General features: G+C 40.6%; 1 protein-coding gene and 1 long non-coding RNA gene across 2 annotated transcripts in view; one reads left to right on the top strand and one right to left on the bottom strand.

Annotated features, from left to right (window-relative positions):
- The window catches only part of CNGB3 (cyclic nucleotide gated channel subunit beta 3), an 87,284-nt gene extending 77,432 nt beyond the window's left edge, over positions 1 to 9,852 (bottom strand). The window contains exons 1-2 of the mRNA XM_067553513.1: positions 9,738 to 9,852; positions 7,976 to 8,096 (exon numbers count right to left, since the gene is read on the bottom strand). Coding sequence (XP_067409614.1) covers positions 7,976 to 8,028 — 53 coding nt within the window. The 5' untranslated portion in view covers positions 8,029 to 8,096; positions 9,738 to 9,852. The remainder of the gene's footprint in view (positions 1 to 7,975; positions 8,097 to 9,737) is intronic.
- Positions 9,853 to 10,022: 170 nt separating this feature from the next.
- LOC137156785 (uncharacterized) overlaps positions 10,023 to 20,554 on the top strand; it is a 115,846-nt gene continuing 105,314 nt past the window's right edge. The window contains exon 1 of the long non-coding RNA XR_010920889.1: positions 10,023 to 10,112. This is a non-coding gene — a long non-coding RNA (uncharacterized lncRNA). The remainder of the gene's footprint in view (positions 10,113 to 20,554) is intronic.

The raw sequence follows: 20,554 nt of genomic DNA, 5'->3' as shown, positions 1-20,554 counted from the left end.
CATTTAATGTTTTGGAGTGTTTCAGTGTGAATAATTTTCAGTTCCTGAAACTTCTCAGACAGATTCTTAAGGGGGTGAGAACATGAAAAATAAACTGGTGTCAAATTTTGTGCAAGTTTTCACACAAATATTTTCCTTATTTCCCCCCTCCTCCCGAACGCCCCCACTGTAGTCACATCATTAATGGGATTTAAATAACCATAGCCATACATACTTATTTAATGTAACAGACTTTAAAAAACACCATTAAACTGTCATGATACTCATATATTTCTTTGTTCATTTCTACATAGTAGGATTTTTTTTGTGAACAAACCATGTTTTTCTCTTTTAACCAGCCTTCATAACTTATTTAATGTATTCAGTATAGACAAAATCCACTATTGCCAACACGCACAAAGACATCAGATGCTTTGGTTAGAATGCTGAGATACAGCTAGAGTTGGGCTAAGAAGGGGCCAGGCTTGCATTTGTAAAACCATGTCAGTTGGGTTTTCGTTTGGCAAGCCAGTGATGGTTTGGAAACCGTTTCCATATTACCTGAACAATCAAAGTTCAGACTAAAGGTTCTGGTTTTGTCCTATCTTGCATTAGACAAACCAAGGCCCCTGTTCTGCAAGCTGCTGTGCATGGTGGGAACCTCCACCTGCACTGGTGGCGGTGGGGCTGCGCATGAGCGAAGGGGTCTGCCAGCATGGAACTGTTTGCAGGATTGAAGCCCAAGCTTTTTATAATATGTTACGAGACAGATTTTGATTTTTGCAAAACTTGAATCCAGGGTGGAATGTGTTTGAAATGGCATTTCACTATACCTGACGATTCTAAATTCAGGGGATGAGATACCTGACTTAAAAAAAAAAAAAAAAAAAAAAGGCTCTGAGGTTTGCCCCTCTCAGGGTATCATTGAACAATAGTAGGAAGCTGACTACAACTAAAGAGAGTTTCTAAAGTTCTGTTTACATATTTGTCTTTCTGTCACCTGTTGTGTACAGTTCAACAGGTAGATTGTGAGCTCCCTGGAGCCAGGACTGCCTTATTTGTCTGGATAGCACCTAGGCCAACAAGACTCTTGACTGGTGTTTCTAAGTGGTCCCATTATACAAATAACAAACCTATAACAACTCTGTACACAGGAAAGGGGAGAAAGGAAATGGAGGGTACCCTTGGTTTGAGCCCCTGCAGGCAGCGCTCCCCCCATGCCCTACTCTGAGTCAGGCTGTGCTCCCTCTGGCCCCCAGGGCACAGACTCTTGGGACCAAACGAAGGATGGCCCCTTATACAGAGGGGAAACCCCAAGGGAAAGGCAGGCTGGAGTCAGGGGAATGGGCGGAAATGAAACCCAGGACTTGTAATGTCCTGGGATGACTTAGTGATTTCCTGGAACACCAACTTAATAAATGGACAATCCTGGGAAAACCAGGACAGGTGGCAAACTTAAGGGTCTGTGGCTGGGAGGAGGGGGAAAAAGGCTTTTTTTCAGGCTTGGCTTGCGGTGGGGTGGGGCTGTGGATGCCCATCGATGACTTGGCAGGGAAAGCAGGGCCGTTGATGTTTCAGTGCTCTCCACTCATGTTCTGTGGTGTCAATGGTAGAACACTCAGAGTGTGGAAGGAGTGAGTGGCACCGAGCCCCACTCTCCCCTGCAGGTCCAGACTGCCCTTCCTCAGGCCCTGCTTTTTTGTACCACAGAGGTGGCAACCCTACCGACCCTCCCTGTAAGATTCTCTCATTGTTGGAGTCCAGGATTCAGCTAATCTCTCTATGTAGCAAGTAAGGCAGTTGTCTCTGATCTCCTCCTCACAGAGATTCCTCTGTATGCAGCACCAGGCAGTCTGTAGGACTTGATTTTGCTGAGAATCAGGATTTTCTGGTGTTCCAATTTGCATCAGAATCAGTACGGTTGTGCCCATTGATCCCTAGAACATTCCCTAAAATCTTGAAATAGATCAGATGCAGCATTCCAAAGTTATTGCATTACAGACAAACGAAGAAACACCACTGAGTGCTGGACCTTGCTTTGCGTGGTCAATTATAAAAGTATTCTGCAGTGGTTGTGGTTTTTATAAATCATGTTAAGGTCATTGTTGCATATTTAAAAAGAAAGACAAGTTCTAAATTCAAGTTAAAATTGCTAAAACCAAATTGCAACATTTTTACATAGAAAAAATGGAAAAGGAGCAAAGATTAGATGAAATCTTTGCTGTGTATGTATGGACATAATGTATTAGACACAATGCTTGGAGGTTAGTAGGTTAGTAGGCAATCCAGAACTATGTCTGTCTACTGTTTGTTACTGTCCATTATAATGTATTTATGACACGGAAAGCCCAAAACAGGCCATTTTTCTTGCTAATGGACAAACAGCATCCATGATAATCTTTAGGGGTGAACCCTGTCACTGTCAGGAGGCAAGTAATTCATCTGATGAGATAATAAATTGAGTTGTTCTTTCAAAAGAGATTCACAAAGAAGATAGCTTTTGGCTCATGATGCAGCACTTCCTAATTCAATATACATGAATCGAAAGGTGGATACACTCATGACCCAGTCCTTACGCTTGTGAGTAGTCCAGTTGGCGTCAGTGGGACTACTCCCATGACTTAGGCTGCTCATGAGTGTTTCCAGGACCGAGTCCTTAGGATGTAAGCTACTTGGGGAAATTTCCCCCCCCCCCCTGATTTTTGTACAGCATTGAATGCACGGTCAGTGCTCTATTAACAATAATTTTTTAAAAAATTAAACAGTTCTAATGCAAGCATCTATTGATATGTTATAACCATAACAGTGCAGCTCTGGTTATATGCGGATTGTCTGGGGTCATGTGTGCATCACCCTGTACAGACACGAAATGTAGCATCTGCTCCACAATATGTCCACTTCAGGCCATTCCAACATGCGTACTTGTGATCATGCAGAAGAGCAGTCATCCCCTTACTAGGCTTTGACTTAGTGGGTAATATATAGAATACCTCTTTAAAATAAAATATAGTGGGCAAAATATGGCATATGTACAGGAGTTACAAAAAAATCTACCAAAAATAATTAATCTCCTGTTAGGCCCTCTTTCTGCAGGCTCTTCTGCATACATGTACTTTTACTCAAGTGAATAGTCTCATTGACTTCATTGCAATTATGCAAGCGAATAACGTCATGTATGTACCTCAGTATTTGTAGGATTGTGGTCTTAATCGTCAATGGTCTAATCCAATACCCAGTGAAATGAATGGAAAGACTGCTGTTCACCTAAGTGGGTCCTGGATTAGACCCTAACAAAGGTGTACATTTACACTCTACCCTTAAAAATTAAGGGCCTGATTTGCTTCCCAGATTTATATGTTGTTAAAAAAAACAAAAACAAACAAACAAACCCAAACCTATCTACTTCTCAGCCTCCCAAAGCACAATACTTACACCTTCCCCCCAAAAAGCACCAACAATGTTTTTCCACCAACTAACTCCAATGTGAGATGAGAATCATGCCCTATAGATTTTATTGTAGCATTTGGTAGGTAATTGTCATATGTACTTAAATATTTACCAAAAAGGTTACACTTTTTTTTTATAAAGTCTCTTGTTAAATCAGAGACTTAGCAGGTAGATCTTCTGCGCAATTCCTAAAGTTTAAACATATATTCCAGTGAATCAGAACAGCTGTTACTTATTTTATCCCTTCTTCTGTATTTTAAACCTCCCCTCCTTTACAGGCTGACTTTTCTTTCCTGTTAATTAAGCACCATATGCCTTTATTGTTTCACAAGCATATTGCAATTATGTTAGCCAGGGTTACACACCTCAAAATGGAACAGCAGGCCCATAATAACATACAAAGCAATGGCACAATGAAGGAGCATTAGCTGGGTTTTCATTGTTGACCTGCTGATTCACATTTAAATTGCCAAGTTATTTATAAGATTTCCAGTCATTCTAGTGGGAGTAATTTGTCTCAAAAGTATTTTTTCTGGAGGAGTATGCATGACTATTTTGCTCATTATTCCTGATCATTGTACTAAGAGCTCTCTTGGTGAAAGATGGCAAATAGTTAATCCTCTCTATCAATAGCATGTCAGGGAATGGCTGGTTTCTTTGTGTACTCTGGATAGTTATAAAGTTTGATGGATAAATATAAGCAGGAGGAATTTCCACTCTGCTCTGAAAGACTATGCATAATGGATATAGTCCGAGTGCACACCTTTTCAAAGGGTGTCATTTATTTTTAACTTAAAAATGACAACAAAACGTAAGCCAAAGCCTGAACTTTCTCCCAAACTTGGTTGTTCCTAGAGGAGGAAAGCGCTATCCAATCCCCTGTTTTCTCTCTCCTCAGACAAGCACATCCAACCCTTCTTATATCCTGGCTGGAGTCAATGTCTATCTATTAACACGATTCAGGAAAATAAAACCTTTACATCTGTATGCAGGGTTCAAGCACCTGACATAAGGATGATGCAACAAATAACTGAGGAAAAGAGGGATTTCCAGGCTATTTCTGTTACTAAAGTGGGGCAATTCACTGGGGTTGTATTAGCTGCTCAATCAGAATTCAAGCAGAGGTACTAAAGGTGAGAGGTGAAATTGTAGCCACTGCAGGAGCTTTACTGCATGAGGCCTTTGATGGCTGCTTTAATTTCATTGGGGGTTGTTGGTCCCTCTCCTATATTTTAGCATTTCTGTTTCTAACTTAGCAACGCTGCAAATAACTCAGCATTGGCATTTATCTCAAACTTGGGCACGACTGTGTCCTCGGGACAGTTTAATATGTAATAGAAATATTCTTTCCATGGTCTGGCTTGTTCTTCATGCATTTTCAACATCTGTCCAGGAGCGTCTCTGAGGGCATCACCTGTGACATTCTAGCTCTTCTTGAGAGGTCTTTCGCTAGTCTATAGTCTGCCTTCTGTGGTACTGCTTCTGCAACCTTATCCTGAACACACGTTTCGATCCTAACTGCATCTCTGGAAAGATGGTATCATTATGGCATTGACAAGGAAGGGCGATGTTACTCAGTGTGACACTACGAACACCTCTATTCACGCTTTCCTTGCTACTGTAGCAATCTTTGTTCAATACGTGCCTTGTGAGGTATCCTATGAAAACTAATACATCACTGATCATTAACATTCCTGTGAGGTAAGTACACAATGAGTATTAAGAGTTATAATTATAACTGATGTGTGTGTAAACCAGGTGTGTCAGGGGGAGTTGTTACACAGGGGAATGTTTACCTCAATTTACATATAAGCAATAAACAGACCCATCACACCAACAAGTGTGGGTGGGGGAGGGGAAGACAGCATGGCACCTACACCCAACCGGAGAAAGAAGCTTGGTTTGGGTTTTACTTTTTAAAGAATCCATTTAAAAGGTTTACTGTTCTATAAAGATGGGGGTGGGGTGGGAGAAATGAACATCAAGTGGTGATCAACTGATTTTATACAATGTTACTGTATTAGAAAAGTGTATACAATGAGGCCTTTTCCGAAAGCTAATGACACACTGTGATTAAATCGTTGTGAAATGTATGTATTAATATTATGTAAGGAATTATGGATACTCATTGACATTAGGCAGTACAGTTTGCCCAGAAAGTTGTGATATTCTTCTCCTATCTACCTGTTTCTATGCAAATTAAGCATGATGGAATCAGAAACCATGGAAGCCCCATTTACATAAAAAGGGATAGAAAGTCCACAGGAAGTGAAGAACAGCATGAAGTGATCCTGCATCTTGAAGTACGGTCATTGAACTTTGGGAGACATAAGCAAGGACAGAAACCATCTTTGGCATCTGTCACACTTTCTCCTGCAAGCTGAGAAAGATGGGTTTTTCAACCAAGCGGGGGCAGGGGCTGAAGTCTCTGGATCTGAACATAACTGAGAAACCTGTTTAGGCAAACATCTTTCACCAGACCAGAGATGCCAGCATCTTGTACGTCTGTGGAAGGAAGGGAAAATCAGCCATAGCTTGAAGATGAATGACTGGTGAGGAAAATCATCTTGAATGAAGTTTGTATGTTGTTAGAGTAAATTTTAGACTTTTAGAAATGTTTTATTTGTTTTGTTTTTTGCTTGTAACTTTATATTCATTCCTTGTACTTGAGCTCACTTAATCCTATGTATATTTTGTTAATAAACTTATTACATTGTTACCATAAACAACTGTGTTTTAAAGGGAAGAGTGTATTACTCTCCCGTCCCCCAGTCTGTGTCTTTGAGGATCCATATTTTCATATTTCTAATATTATAACCACGTTATTTTTCTGAACAGTCCAGGAGAGGGCCAGACATTGCAGAACACATAGTTTTGGGAAAATTTGGGACTGGGAGTGTGTTGAAGTCACCTTGCAAGAAGTAATCAAGACTGGTGGAAGCCAGAGTGGGGCTGTAGACAGGCTCCTGCGGTCAGTGCCCCTGAACTAGGGATGTCTAGCACACAGACACTCTGTGTACAGTATACAATGGGTTATCTGAGATGAGTTACTGGACCTTGACTTTGCCAACAACATTGCTTTACTAAGCATGCTATGGAATGGAATGACTCTGTTTGCAGAAGTGGAACAGGAAGCAGCAAAACTGGATCGAAAGTAAATGGAAAGAAAACCAAGATTATCAAGGTAGCAGGTTGGGTAACAGATGCAAAGGAGTACGTGGATGGAAAAGAAATCTAAAAGATAGCAGAACTTCATTTGAGGAGTTTGGTGAAATTTGAAGGTGGCTGTGATTAAAGATTTTCATATGAGATTAGGAAAAGCAAACACCACTTGTGGAAGGATGAACAATATTTGGTCAAACAGAGGTCTCCACACCAAACTAAAGGTCAGATTATACTATGTGATCGTAGTGTGCTCAGTAAAATACAGAGCAGAGACTTAGCCAATGACAATGGCTAACAAAAAGAGATTGGAGGCTGCCCATCACAGATGGCTCAGAAAGATACTACACACTTCAGGGAAAGACAGAATAGCAAAAGTAAGAGTAGGGATGCTCACAGACAGGATATTTTAGAAAATATCATAAAAGAGAATGTTCAGACATTTTGGACATGTACTCTGTATCAAAGATATGGGAGACATGCCAAGCAAGCATTGAATTGGGTATCTGAGGGAGGCAAGAGAAAGTGAGGAAGGCCAAAGGAAGAATTGGAGGGAGGCTATTGAATGCGCTGGCTTCACTTGGGAAGAAATACCACAATTTGGGAGTGACTGTAATCAGTGGAGGCACTGGACTGCCCAATGTGTCAGTGGCACAGGAGAAACTGAGGTCTAAAATAATTCACTTGGGACAGGAGGAGCAAATTCCTTTTATCAGTGCTTGAATTTAGGGTGAGGTGGCTGGGAATAGCTAGATTAGCTTACTGAGTGCAGGTGAAATTGGTGGTGGCATACTGATGGTTGTCATCGAATTACATGAAATAACAGTAATATATTGCCATTACCATGGCATCTGAGGGCTGAATAGAGAATTGTAATATAAACAGGCTTGGAAGGGTTAGATTTGTATCAGCAAACATCAATTTCACTGTACACACACACGCACAAACCAACAAAAATATTTCCATTGATATTTGTAATTTACAGAGAGGAAAAATGCTGCTTGAGAACTTATTGGTTTGATTTAAGGTTATTTACTTTGTCAACATCATGTTTAAAATATACAATCTGTATTTTAATGGTTATAAAGCTTTAATTATTTTGAATCTCAATGTCTTCTGTCATTAAATAATTGGCTGACTCTTTCCTCATAATTTCCAACAACTATGAAATATAAATAAAAATAGAAAATTGCTTTAAAGCCATGCTTTCGTGCAACTGTGACCATTTAAACTGATAAAAATAAATGCTTAAAGAAACATCCAATCTATCAAAAGTAAAATTAAAAATTAAAATAAAATTCTGCCAAGCCTAAATAGATGACATAGCAGTGCAAAGTTATCAGATGTCAAGAAGAAAAATCCATGGTGTTTTATAGTAATTACTTACTCAGCATTATCATCTTTACCATTGTTGGGCTGTTGACCCTGTTCCTGTTTCATCCCAGCTGGTTCAGCTGATTTTTCAGTCTTTAGGGACACAGGTGACTTTGCTGGGGCTGTGTCTGCATCTGAAACAGAAAGTGATATTTAAATGACTATTTTAGAACAGCTCATCTTCTTAATGAAAAAGCATCTTGGCTGCTATTGCTGCTTTTATTGGCAAGTCCACAAGTTACATATTTGGGGGCCTCTATTTTCTAAACAACTTCCTGCATACATTTGATTTAATACCAGTTACACAAAAAATGTCGACAAAGAGCGTATCCTGTGGAAGGGATGTATAATTGGCGTTTATCAGTGTAGATTATTGGCAGCCCTGAAAACAACAATCAGTGAATGATGAGTTCAGACAACTATCATAGAATCATAGAATATTAGAGTTGGAAGGGACCTCGGGAGGTCATCTAGTCCAACCCCCTGCTCAAAGCAGGACTAACATCAGCTATATCATCCCAGCCAGGGCTTTGTCAAGCCTCAGCTTAAAAACCTCTAAAGATGGAGATTCCGCCACCTCTCTAGGTAACCCATTCCAGTGCTTCACCACCCTTCTAGTGAAAAACCACCCTCCTAGTGAAACTAGGACTCATTCAGTGCTATTGGATGGTTGTGTGTATATAGGATTATCAGATCATATATTTTTTAAAATCCAAGTTGGTAAAACAAAGAAGAGAGTCCACCTGATTTCTTTGCTTCTCCATGGTTCAAACTAGGGACATTTTATTTATATGTATAAAGTATTTTGTTCTTATTTTAATCTTATGTTGCCTTAATTTGCCCAACACTCCTGCCTGTCTCCTGGGTGAATCAGTGTTGAAAAGTCACCCAAAAATGCATACATGTAAATTCAGTTTTTCTTTAAAAAAACAGAAAGTGCTACAATTCACTTTGTATTAAAAGGATAGTAACAAGGAAATTGAGCTAGGTTTTGCCTTTAAGTATGCATATTGTAAGCTCACCTGACCTTTATCTATCCTATGTAATTCATTTCTCTAATTAGTCTTAGTTGATATTTTAATTTTCATACTGAAAAATGAAAATCATCTGACAATGGGCACAATCTCAGCCTTAAATACTGTAAGTGTAATATGATTAGAGGGGAAAAAGCCTGGCAGCTAAATCATAACAAATCTGGAGCCTTGTGTATACACTATATTTCAATTTTAAGATGCAAGGGAGCTGAGGAGAAGAAAAGTCAAGCCATGCATAAGCTTTTGATAAATAGTATAAGCTTAACTTTGATCATTAACATTAATCTTCGTTTACGAGAGTTGTTGTTCATCAATGCAGCTTTCAGAGATGCACAACCAGTCACTGCAGTGCACTTGTTCAGTTGCCAAGTAACAAAGCCATTGTTTGCTATAGTATTTGAAAATAAGCCCTAATGTAGAAAATAGGCCAATTTGGTGACTCTAAAAAACACAAGCTGAACTAACTCACTGTGTGAGGTTAACTGGTCAGCAAACCTCATCTTAACAGGAGAGAAGACTAGGATACTACAGTTGTACACAAGGCAATTTCAGTTAATAGATAATTTTAAAACATACATTCACGATTTAACAAGTAAGGAAAAAACAGTGCATGAAGAATTCTAAACAAGGTACAAAAGTTACTCTCTGAGCTGCTGCCTGTGGATTATTTTAAGGCCGGATCCACAAAGGGATTTAGATGCCTAAATCTCAGTTTGATACCATTGTGATCCACAAACTCACCTCCCCATAGCTGCTGCCTAAGTCGGCAGGCACTTAAACTTACTTTACACCTAAACTTTTGCTATAAAGCTTTTGTAGGCACCTCCATTTTCTACAAGAAGAGTGGAACTGGGGTCTCTGAGGTGAGTGCCTTAACCACTACACTATGGGGGCATTTTGATAGAGGCCTCTCTCAATATCTTTTGTGGAAGCTGTTCCACTTTACTTAATTAATTGACAATTAATTGGGCCAGCAAGTGAGAATTAATCTATAATCTAGTGGCTAGGGCACTCACCTGAGAGGAGAGAAAAACTTCATCAAGTCTCTTCGTCAGGCAGAATGAAGAACTGAAAACTCACACATCCTGGGCAAGCTCACTAACCACTAGGCTAAAGGTAGGTCCTGTTTCCTTTGGCTGTTCATAAGAAATAACTCAGTTGCCTAAACTGTTCCTCTCCAGGGGAAGGGCCCTGGCTGTGGATTATGAGATGAAACAGGCACCTCCCTACAGCCCGAATTTAGGAGTTGAACTTGGTCAGGAGAGTGGGATTTAGGACATACTCCTTTCCTCAGTGGTTAGCTTAGGCAGCACCCTACCTAGCATGCTGCCTTTTGTGGGTGATGTTTTTAGGGGCTAGATTTGTAAAGGCATTTAGGCGCCTGGTGGAATTTTCAAAAGCATCTAGGTGCCTACAACTCATTCATGTCAATGGGTGTTAGGTCCCTAGATGCCTTTGAAAATCCTATTAGGTGTATAAATATTTTTTTTAAAAATCTGACTCTAGATGCCTTTCTCCTCAGGCATATCATACAGAGCTTAGGTGCCTAACTCAGGCTTTGTGAATCCCTTTAGTATTTCAGTGACTTTTTTTTTCTAGGCACCTAAATGTCCCTTTATGGAGCTAGGCCTTCATTTCAGGTCTTGCTGTGAATGCTGAAGAACAGGAGGGCTAGGGGACTGAAGGGTATCTCCCCCCAGGCAGGGGCTCAGTTTACATGCAACAAAGCTCACAAAAAGTAAGAAATGAATTGGAATAAGCCAAAGCTATCTAACTGAAATTCATAGATTCTAAGGCCAGAAGGGACCATTGTGATACTGTAATCTTACCTCCTCTGTAATATAGACCATAGAACATCCGCACAATAATTCCCAGCGCATGTCCCTTAGAAAACATCCAACCTGGATTTAAAAATTGTCAGCGATGGAGAATCCACCATAACCCTTTGTAAACTGTTCCAATGGTTAATTACTCTCACTGTTAAAAACTTGTTTTCCAGTCTGAATTTCCCTTCCACTTCTAGCCACTGGATTGTGCTATATCTTTCTCTGCTAGATTGAAGAGCCCATTATTAAATATTTGTTCCCCAGGAAGGTAATTAGAGATTATAACCAAGTCAACCCTTAACCTTCTCTTTGTTAAGCAAAATAGATAGATTCAAAGAGCTCACTTACTATAAGGCATGTTTTCTAATCCTTTAATCAGTCTTGTGGCTTTTCTCTGAGTCTTCTCCAATTTATCAACATCCTTCTTAAACTGTGAGCATCAGAATTGGACACAGTATTCCAGCAACAGTTGCACCAGTGTCAAATACAGAGATAAAATAACCTCTTTTCTCTTACTTGAGATTCCCCTGTCTATGCATCCCAGGATTGCATTAGCTCTGTTGGCCACAACATAGTACTAGAAGCTCATATTCAGCTGATCATCCACCACAACTCCCAAATCTTTTTCAGAGTCCCTCCTTCTCAGGATAGAGTCCTGAATCCACCCTGTAATTATGACGTGTATTTTTTGTTCCTAGCTGTATATGTTTACATTTAGCTGTATTAAAATGCATATTGTTTGCCTGGACCCAGTTTACCAAACAGTCCAGCTTATTCTGAATTAGTGACCTGTCCTCTTCAATGTTGACCCTTCCCCTAACTTTTGGGTCATCCGCAAACTTTATCAGTGATATTTTTTTTCCAGGTCATTAACAAAACATTAAATACTGTAGGGCCAAGAACCAATTCCTGAGGGACATCACTAGAGAAACACATGCTTGATGATGTTTCCCTGTTAAGTCTCCAAAATGTTAGCCAGAGTTTAATCTCTTTAATGTGAGCATGTTCTTGTGGCAACACGACAGACCCCCATTTCCAATCTTTCTTCTATCACTGTGAGGTTTGAATTTTTCAAAAATAAAACCTTGTATACAAAATTTCTTCTGAACCTATTAAATACAAAGGATGGATGGATGTTTATTTTTTCCATGAAGCACAGAAGACTTCTGGGGACAACTCCCATTTATGCTAATGATACATATATTAAAATAGACTCAACTGCATAGCTGCTAGGAAATTTTCTGTCCAAGTTTATTTTTCTTATTTTTAATGGAAAATGGCTAATTTGTTTTTAAAAAGTGACGTTTCCCTTAAAAAATCTGAAAATTTTAGCCAATTAACAAAAATCTGAAATTTTGATGAACCACTCCCCCGTTTCCCCACTTTCATCTAAACTTTGTGTGTGTGGTGGGGGGGAAGGGTGGGTAGGCTGAGTGGTGGGGAAACGGACATTTCCTGAACAGCTCTACTCAGCAGGTTTGGTTTGGTCTTCTAAAACAGACAGAAAAATGGTGTGGTTTTTATGGATTAGTGTTTGGAACTCTTGCATCTGGGTATGAGCCCAAGTATTGCCAGAATAAGTGAATGTATGACATTATATTCTAATGTCTATACTATACTCCAGGGCAAGGGCTGTGATCTTTCACTATTAAAGGTGCTGTCATTAGGACAAGATGTTAAATCATGGTTCTTTCTGCTCGTGTCTTGCGAAATTCCAGACAGATACTAATAATCCCACGACACTTCTAATAATAATCCTAATAATCTAGTCACCATTGCTTCTTCCAATAAAATTTAACAAAAACAGCTGCCAGATAAACTATATGCTTTTTCCAGCCCCCAGTGCTAAAGGAAAGCTAGAACTGATTGCAATAGATTGTCTGAAGTCAATGCTCTCTATCACCCACGGGGAGCCATGAGAAAAGTGTCACAGGCCTGCTCTAATTTACAATTGGACAGGCACAAGTTTATCTGGCCCCTAATACAGGAAGCATAAAGGTGTCTTAAAAGCGAGCTCAGAAATGGAAGAACTCAGAATCAGGCCCTTAATGTCCCTGGCTGTGTCAGCTGTTGCTGAGTGGGTTAATATAAGCCTCATTTGCCTCCCAATGTCACTGTACTGTTAATCACTAACATCACTTTGTAAATGCCTATGAAACACTGTGTGTATCAAAGGTGTAATATTAAAACCAACCCCGGCCTATATTTGAGTATCTAAGGTGCCCACCTGGCAGGATGGGGGTGGAAGTCTAAAGCTGAGTGCTAAGATCCCCTGTGGTAGGTGCCAGAGAGATGGGTGTATTAAGAAAGGGTCTGATGTAAGGTCTCTGGGCTGCATGGGCTCTGAGCCCTATATTGCACAGTGAAGGACTATGCCTTAATGGCTAGTGCAACACGGGGCTTCCCTCATCTTACCTCTCCTATCTCTGGCATGGATTGGGATTCTGGCTTCCTGCCAGGGTCCCAGGGCAGGCCTGGGAGCATAGAGAGGGCATTGCCTTCACTCCCACCATCTGGTTTGTATGACCCAGGACCACAGTGCCTAGTTCCAGTCTGCACTGGAGTGGCCTTGCCTGGTAGATCGGGGAGTAGTTCCTCGCTGGTTGATTAATTTAATAAAGTTGCAGCCTCTACCTTCAACCACATTCTAGTGTGTGTATCTCATTGGTTCTGTGGTTGATGTTCTCACATAATCTTCTGCTAGCTAAATAAATAGGCACACACGGAGCCAAATTTCCCCCCTCTTCGCACCAGTGTAATCCCACTGACTTCCATGGTGTTGCACTCGTTTAACTGAGCACAAAATTTGGCCCTTAGAATATGCAGACGTGCTGCCGTCAGGCTAAAAGAAGAAATTGCTAGTTTTTATACCTCTCATACCTAGCAATGGTCTTTTTAGGTCAGGCATGAAACATGTTGTAGGGGAATTGTGGGAAAGCTTGCTCTGCCTCTACCTATTCTGTGGAGAGAGGTCTCCAGGGGTCTCAGTCTGACTCTTCACATGAGTAACAAATTCAAACAAAAGGGAAAATATTTATAATTCTTCTCAGTACTTGAGTATGGAAAGCCCCCTCCCCAAACAAACCGCTTCATAGAGATAACTAAAAAGAAGGTTGAATGTGGCCAAGAAGTTTACATGACAGACCATGAATTGCAATATATTCTTAAATTTAGGTTTCTTAGATAACTTTTACTGGTTGCCTTTACCTAAGGGAAATAATTGCTAACTTCCAATCTGTGTTAAATAAGTTGAGCAAGGCTGCCTAACACAGGGCCACTTGCTGTTTGCCACCATGTAGGAACTGGTTTTATTAGTAAGCATTTGGCCAAAGTGCAGCTGTGGATTCCATGATGATGATGGCATTTATTTGGTTTCTTCTCCTGTTTTTACTCCTCTGAAGGAGACGATGCTGACCAACTATTGCAGGAACCAACTAGAACAGCCAAAAGAGCTCCCCTCATAAGTGCAGCCTGACAAGCTTATTTGATACTATCCTGCTCCTCTATCACACACTTTCCTAAAACAATTTTTATCTGACTTTGGCACAAAACGAAGTGAAGGGAAAGGAAAGGCTGACAGAGTAGACTTTCCTTTGCTTTCCAAAGCAGTGAAATGCAAACACCAGGGTTAAAAAATCATGAGCATCTTAAAAATCATGAGTTTCTTAAAACAAAATATTGTAAGTTATTTTTATTTGCTTTCTGTTTTCTGAGCCTTCAGGGTCCACATTTTCAAGTGTTGTTTTTTTTCCTGCAACCAAAATGCTAAAAATGTAGGATTTTTTTTAAAATGAAAGCTAAAATTCTCATGTAATGACGTGACTCCAGGAGCAGGGGCTTAAAAAGAAGCACAAAATAGTGTGAGATTAGTCATAAATTAAAGGTTGGCAACACTGTCTTTGGTTTAAACTCTTCAAGTAAGGGCCGTTGTTACCTCTGCATAGTACGTAGCTCAATAGGGACTGGTTCCTGTTCTGAGCTCTTCGGCATTACCCTAATACTACCAATAATAAGTCCAGCTCTTGGGGTTCTACTGCCACTGTTCTCAGTGGTAGTTTCAGACATAGGCAAACTCTTTGGGCACCATGCTGTGAGTGGCATCATTACTATCACAATCCCTTCCCCTCTCCTCGTAGGTATTCACTCCTGAATACAAACAACGCCTGGCAAATGGGGAGCACTACATTAAATGATACTGCCCCTGTGGGGGACATTGTTGCCTCACTCCAAGGCCTGGTCGCAGGCAATGGGGGCAGGTTGAGCAGGAGCTTGGACAACTGTCCCTAAAAATCTTTGCACTACCTGGGTGCTCTGAGGGTAACAGGAGGAAGGGGATGAGTGGGGGCTGGACCCAGCAGGCTTGCTAGCCATGAATATCATCATGCTCACTTCATCCTCGGAGCATAGTAGGAGGCAGAAGCAGCAGGAATTTGAGTTATAAGTAGGGAAAAAAGTCCAGATCCTCAAAGGTGCTTAGGTGTGGCTCTGTGCAGCCTTTCATGCCTATCCCCCAGGCACCCAGCGGCCTAGTGGAATCTTCAGCCCTCCTACCCAGGTTCCCTATACCATGTATGGGGAGAGTTAGGTGCCTAAGAAAGGGATCCTCGGAAGCCAGCCAGTTGAGCAGGGGGCGGCCTAAGCTAGCCAGGAATGAAAGGCCAAGGAGAGGGAGGGTAGATGGGGGGTTTAGGTGCTGAAGCAGCTGTCCTGGTATGCCTGGCTGAATGACAAGAGATAGAGGCACTGTTCTCCCCCACCCCCCGCTCAGGATTCTAGCCATGAACCTTCTTCTGGAGTTAGGCACCTAAGCCAGATCAGCTGCTTAGATATCCATGCCCTAGCAGCTGAAACTGTCTCCTGCTCGTATTCAGTACCTCTCTCATGTCGCCTAATGTTTCCCTGTACTTTGTGCTGGTGTGGTGCTGCCCCCTCTGCCTGCTCCCAGCCCTCCTGCTGCAGGATCTGATGGGTACATAAAAATGGCCATACTGGGTCAGATCAATGGTCCATCTATCCCAGTATCCTGTCTTCCAGCAGTGGCCCATGCCAGATACTTCGGAGGCAATGAACAGAACAGGCAATCATTGAGTGATCCATCCCCAGTCATCCACTCCCAGCTTCTGGCAATCAGAGGCTAGGGATACCCAGAGCATAGGGTTGCACGTCTGACCATCTTGGTAAATAGCCATTGATGGCCCTAGCCTCTGTGGGTATCAGGCCTTAAGGTGCTCAGAATATGCCTACAGGATTGAACCTCACTGGGGAGGTAAATGTTCCTCTCCCCTGCTTAGTTTGAGAATCTCACTTCAGGAATTCTGGGGCTTGATATTAGTTCATTAACAGTGGGACTGCATCAAAACTTAAGTGGCTGTGTGAATGAATGCTGACCAGCAGAACCATAGGCACCAACCATGTTAGGCAGCAGCTGATTCTGAAAATATCAGTGATGCCTAGAAAGATGGGCAGAGGCAGATAGGCATCTTTGTGGGCCTGGGCCAAAGTATCTGGATTTTTTTAAATGGGAAAAACATGCTTCTCTACCTTTGCGGTCAGATAACTAAGGAATGGCTGAATGTAATTTTTTTTTTTTTTTTGCTACTTTCCAAAAAAGTCCTACAATTAGACTGTAAGCTTTTCAGAGCATTGACTGTCTTCCTATGTGTTTGTACAGCATCTAGCACAGTGAGGCCTCAATTCTGATTGTGGACCTTTGAGCACAGCAAATAATAAATAGCAATGCCGAGATCTTCAGCCGGATGGGTCATGTTTTTGAGACAATTATGTGACTCAAAGCAGGGAGTTAGAATGGAAGTCAGATTGTGACAGTTAGCACATCCCTGGGTATGAGCAGTAAGTAACTGCTCAAGGAAGGATTCTGCCTCAAGAAGCCCAGTCCCTCTTGTAGCTTCTCAGTGCTCAGAAGGATTTCCATGCTCTAGAATGGTGCAGCCTCCTCCCCCTGTATGCCCAGCCAGTTCTGCTGCACAGTGCAGGCAAGATTGGAGCTAAGACCTTCCTTATCTTATCTCCCACCCTTTGGAATGGTGGGTTCTGAGGGATCCATGGACACTCATAGGATCAATTCTGCCTGATTTACAGTTATTCCTGGTTGTTGTGTGAAAGATACACAGAAGACTTGTTGGTTGCATAAGAACACAGTAGCACACTTTAGACCCATATGATCGCAGAGCGACATAGTCTCATTTCATTTTGAATCAGCTGTATGTTACATTTTACTGGTTAATTTTAAACTGTCAATATGCCTTCTTATATTTTTTATTGGGTGGGGAAAAAAGCTACATCACAAGAAACAAGTATAGTAGGTGCTTCATGTTAATTACAAATGTACAAAAATATGTTTCACCACCATACTTCTAAAGACTTTGTTGTTAAAAAATGAAGCACTTTTAATTAACCTTATGTTTAAGAAATCCCTCTTCCACCTCACAAGGACATCTTACTAAATATACTAAACTCATGCAATCTGCAGTGCCAAACTTCTAAACTTTCATGTTGGCAGTCTTTATTTAGGAACATTTAAGTTTGTTCTCTACCACCCCCTCATTTAAGAAATCTAATTGGACTGAACTGTTTCTCAACTGAGGGAAACACAGAAGAGAATCAGTAACAGGGAAAAAGTTCCATATAAAATAAGATGCAAAGATATTTTGAATAGCTCCTTCTTTGTTCAGTAGAACATAGTTTTAATGGTTGCCTGGAAAACTAGTGTAGATTTGTACCTGACAGCAAAGGATAAATCTATTTTTAGTTCCTAGAAAGACTAAAATGTTGGCCAACTTAACAATGCATGGTAACACTTTAAAAGCACAGTTTGGAGTGGAAACTAAATTGCATGAGGTTACAGCTTAGCGGCGGGTGGCAGAGTGTCTTCAGATTGGGCAAACAGCTTTCTAAACAATTTTCTTTAAACTATAGTTCAGAAAACAAAAAACCAGTGAATTTTCAGTATTCCCACTTTGTGCTAACTGCGGGCATATTATGCCTGAATAAGATTTTAAAAATCTTATCCTGGTACATGACATATAGAACAGGTTCATAACAGAGGGGGAGTCAGTGTGGTCTTGTGGTTCATGTACTAAAGTGGGACTCAGGAGATCTGAATTCAATTTTCTTCTTTGACATGGACTTCCTGTGTGACCTTGGACAAGTCACTTAATTGCTTTGTGTCTCCATTTCCTTACCCCACTTGGGTCATATGAGGATAAATCCATAAATTCTTGGGAGATGTTTAGATAATATGGCCATGGAGGTCATAAAAGCATTTAGATGAATACTCTTAGTAAGTTTAAGGAGGAGGAGGGAGCTAGCTATTAGAAACATACTGAAATAATCCTTTCTGCACATGGTAACCTACACACTTGTATGACTTCCTTGGAGGAGAACTTTGATTCTATGAATCTTTGACCAAATAACCTAGCTCTGAAAGGTGGATGTAGAAATTAATGTGGTTGAAGTAGAACAATCAGCAAATCAGCCAGTCTTAAATGAAGGTACAAATTCAGCACTCATCTTTAGCAACTATCACTAAGAACGATGTTCTCATTAAAATGAAGCCTGGTTCCACAACATACACACACACAAAAATAAATCTACTCTGAAGAGAGAAGATTTATTTCCTTAGCTTGCCACTGAGGTGAAAAAGAAGAGAGAAATTAAACAACATTTCATAGCAGCAGGAATGAAAGCAAGTAGATTAAACAGAGTCAAGCTCCAGGTAATCTTTAATGACAAAACATACATTTTATGGGAACAGAAGACTGCATTTTAACTTCTGGAAAGATTCAATGAGGAGTGTAAAGGACAAGAGGATCAGGAATTAGAATGATATTTAAAAGGCTCTTTTCATTGACTGAGACTTTGTTCACTGAGTTGTATCACATTACACTAAAATACTGTTCTTGCTAAGTATTCCTTAGAATATCAACCATATTTTTTAAATTCCTGGACTTTGATATTCTTTGGGGATAAATTTTTCAGATGCATTCAAATGGCTTAGGAGGAGCTAAGTCCATTATCAAAAAAGCCTAAATCACTTCAGAGCCAAGTCCCATTGAAATTTAATGGGACTTATGCTCCTAAATCACCTAGGAGCTTAAGTCCCATTTTCAAAAGTGATTTAGATGCTTTTTAAAATTTTACCCTGGGATTTGTGAGCAGAAGGTCTGACTAAAACAAATGCAAATCTTTTCTGTGCAAACATTAGTTGTTCTTCCCTTTATTTTATCTTTCACTGGAATGTAAATGCTTTGTGAAAAACAAGAGTCTCTTTAAAAACTGATCACTAGTTGCTGGAAAACACCAAATTACTGTGGTGACAGTAAAGTACATAGATAGGAGAATGGACCTTGTGGTGGGAGAAAGAAGTGAAAGAGTCAAGGATAGTGTGAAGAATAGGGAACAGGGGAATGAGCATAACTGAGAAGCCACGGAAAGAGATGGACTGGTTGGAAAGGTGGATAGAAGGAGATTGAATGATGTTGGAGACAAGGTGATGGTCAGAGACAGGGAACTCAACAATATAAAGATCAGAGGGGGAGAAGTTCTCACTGAAGAAAAGGTCAAGTGTGTGGTCATTTTGGTGAATGGGAGAATTGATCCAAGGCTGAAGAACAAGTAAGGAGGAGATGGTGAGGAGGCAAAGGCTAATGGGTAGGATGAGATGTCATGGAAGCTGAAGTCACCACAGATGAAGGTGAAAGATTGTGATTAGTGGAATATGGAGCATCAGGAGTCAAAATCAAAGAAGGTGGAGAGAGAGGAATCAGGTGGATAACAATAGCATGGGGTGGAGAGAAGACAGAAGTTGAATGGAGTGTTGTTCAAAAATGGAGAAGAACTGAGGGGTTGGAAATGGTGGGGGAGAAGCCCAATGACCCCATGGAATTGCTTTAGTGATTCTTTGGCATGTGTAAGAGTTACAGATTTCAACAAGGGGGAGAGAGAGAGAGAGAGAGCTGGGAACGCAGAATTAAGAGATAGGGATCCAGGTTTAGTAGTGCCAGGAGATGGCAGAAGCAAGAGATGATGGTCTTGGGTTTACCAAAGGTAAATAAGACTAACCTGATTTTTTTTATAAGAACTGTATTTTTAGACCAGGGAAATGCAGCACATCTAATCATTCTGGATTTCAGTAAAGCATTTAACACAGTACCATATGGGAAATTATTAGTTAAACTGGAGAAGATGGGGATGAGTACAAGAAATGTAAGGTGGGTAAGGAATTGACTAACATGGAGATGGCAGTAGGTGCTGCTGGGAGGAGAACTATCAGGCAGAAGGAAGTTTACTAGTGGAATTCCTCATGGATTGGATCTTATTTAATATTTTCATTAATGACCTTGGCACAAAATGCAGGAGTGTGTTAATGAAATTTACTGAGACATGAAGTTTCATCAATGGAGGCATCGTCAATACAGAGGAGAACTGGAATATTATACAGGAAGAAGTGAATGACCAACAGGACTGCAGTAATAGAAATGTGTAAGGTCATGCACATGTAACAAAAAATTATCCTATAAGCATGGGGTTCATCAGCAGGAAACCAGAGAAAAGGAGAAAGAACTCATGTATTAGTTGATCACAGGATGACTATAAGCCACTAATGTAATGCAGCCATAAAAAACCCATGCGATTCTAGGTGAGGTTATCAGGTGAGATATCAGGCGAGTTATTTCCAGTAGAGATAGGGAAGTAGTAATGCCACTGTACAGG

This window comes from Emydura macquarii, unplaced genomic scaffold (assembly GCF_026122565.2).
Source record: "Emydura macquarii macquarii isolate MOO-44397 ecotype Brisbane River unplaced genomic scaffold, CSIRO-AGI_Emac_v2 contig_1477, whole genome shotgun sequence".
In the NCBI taxonomy this organism is placed as follows: domain Eukaryota; kingdom Metazoa; phylum Chordata; order Testudines; family Chelidae; genus Emydura; species Emydura macquarii.
Note: the sequence above shows the minus strand (reverse complement) of the source record. Positions and strands in the feature narration are given on the sequence as shown.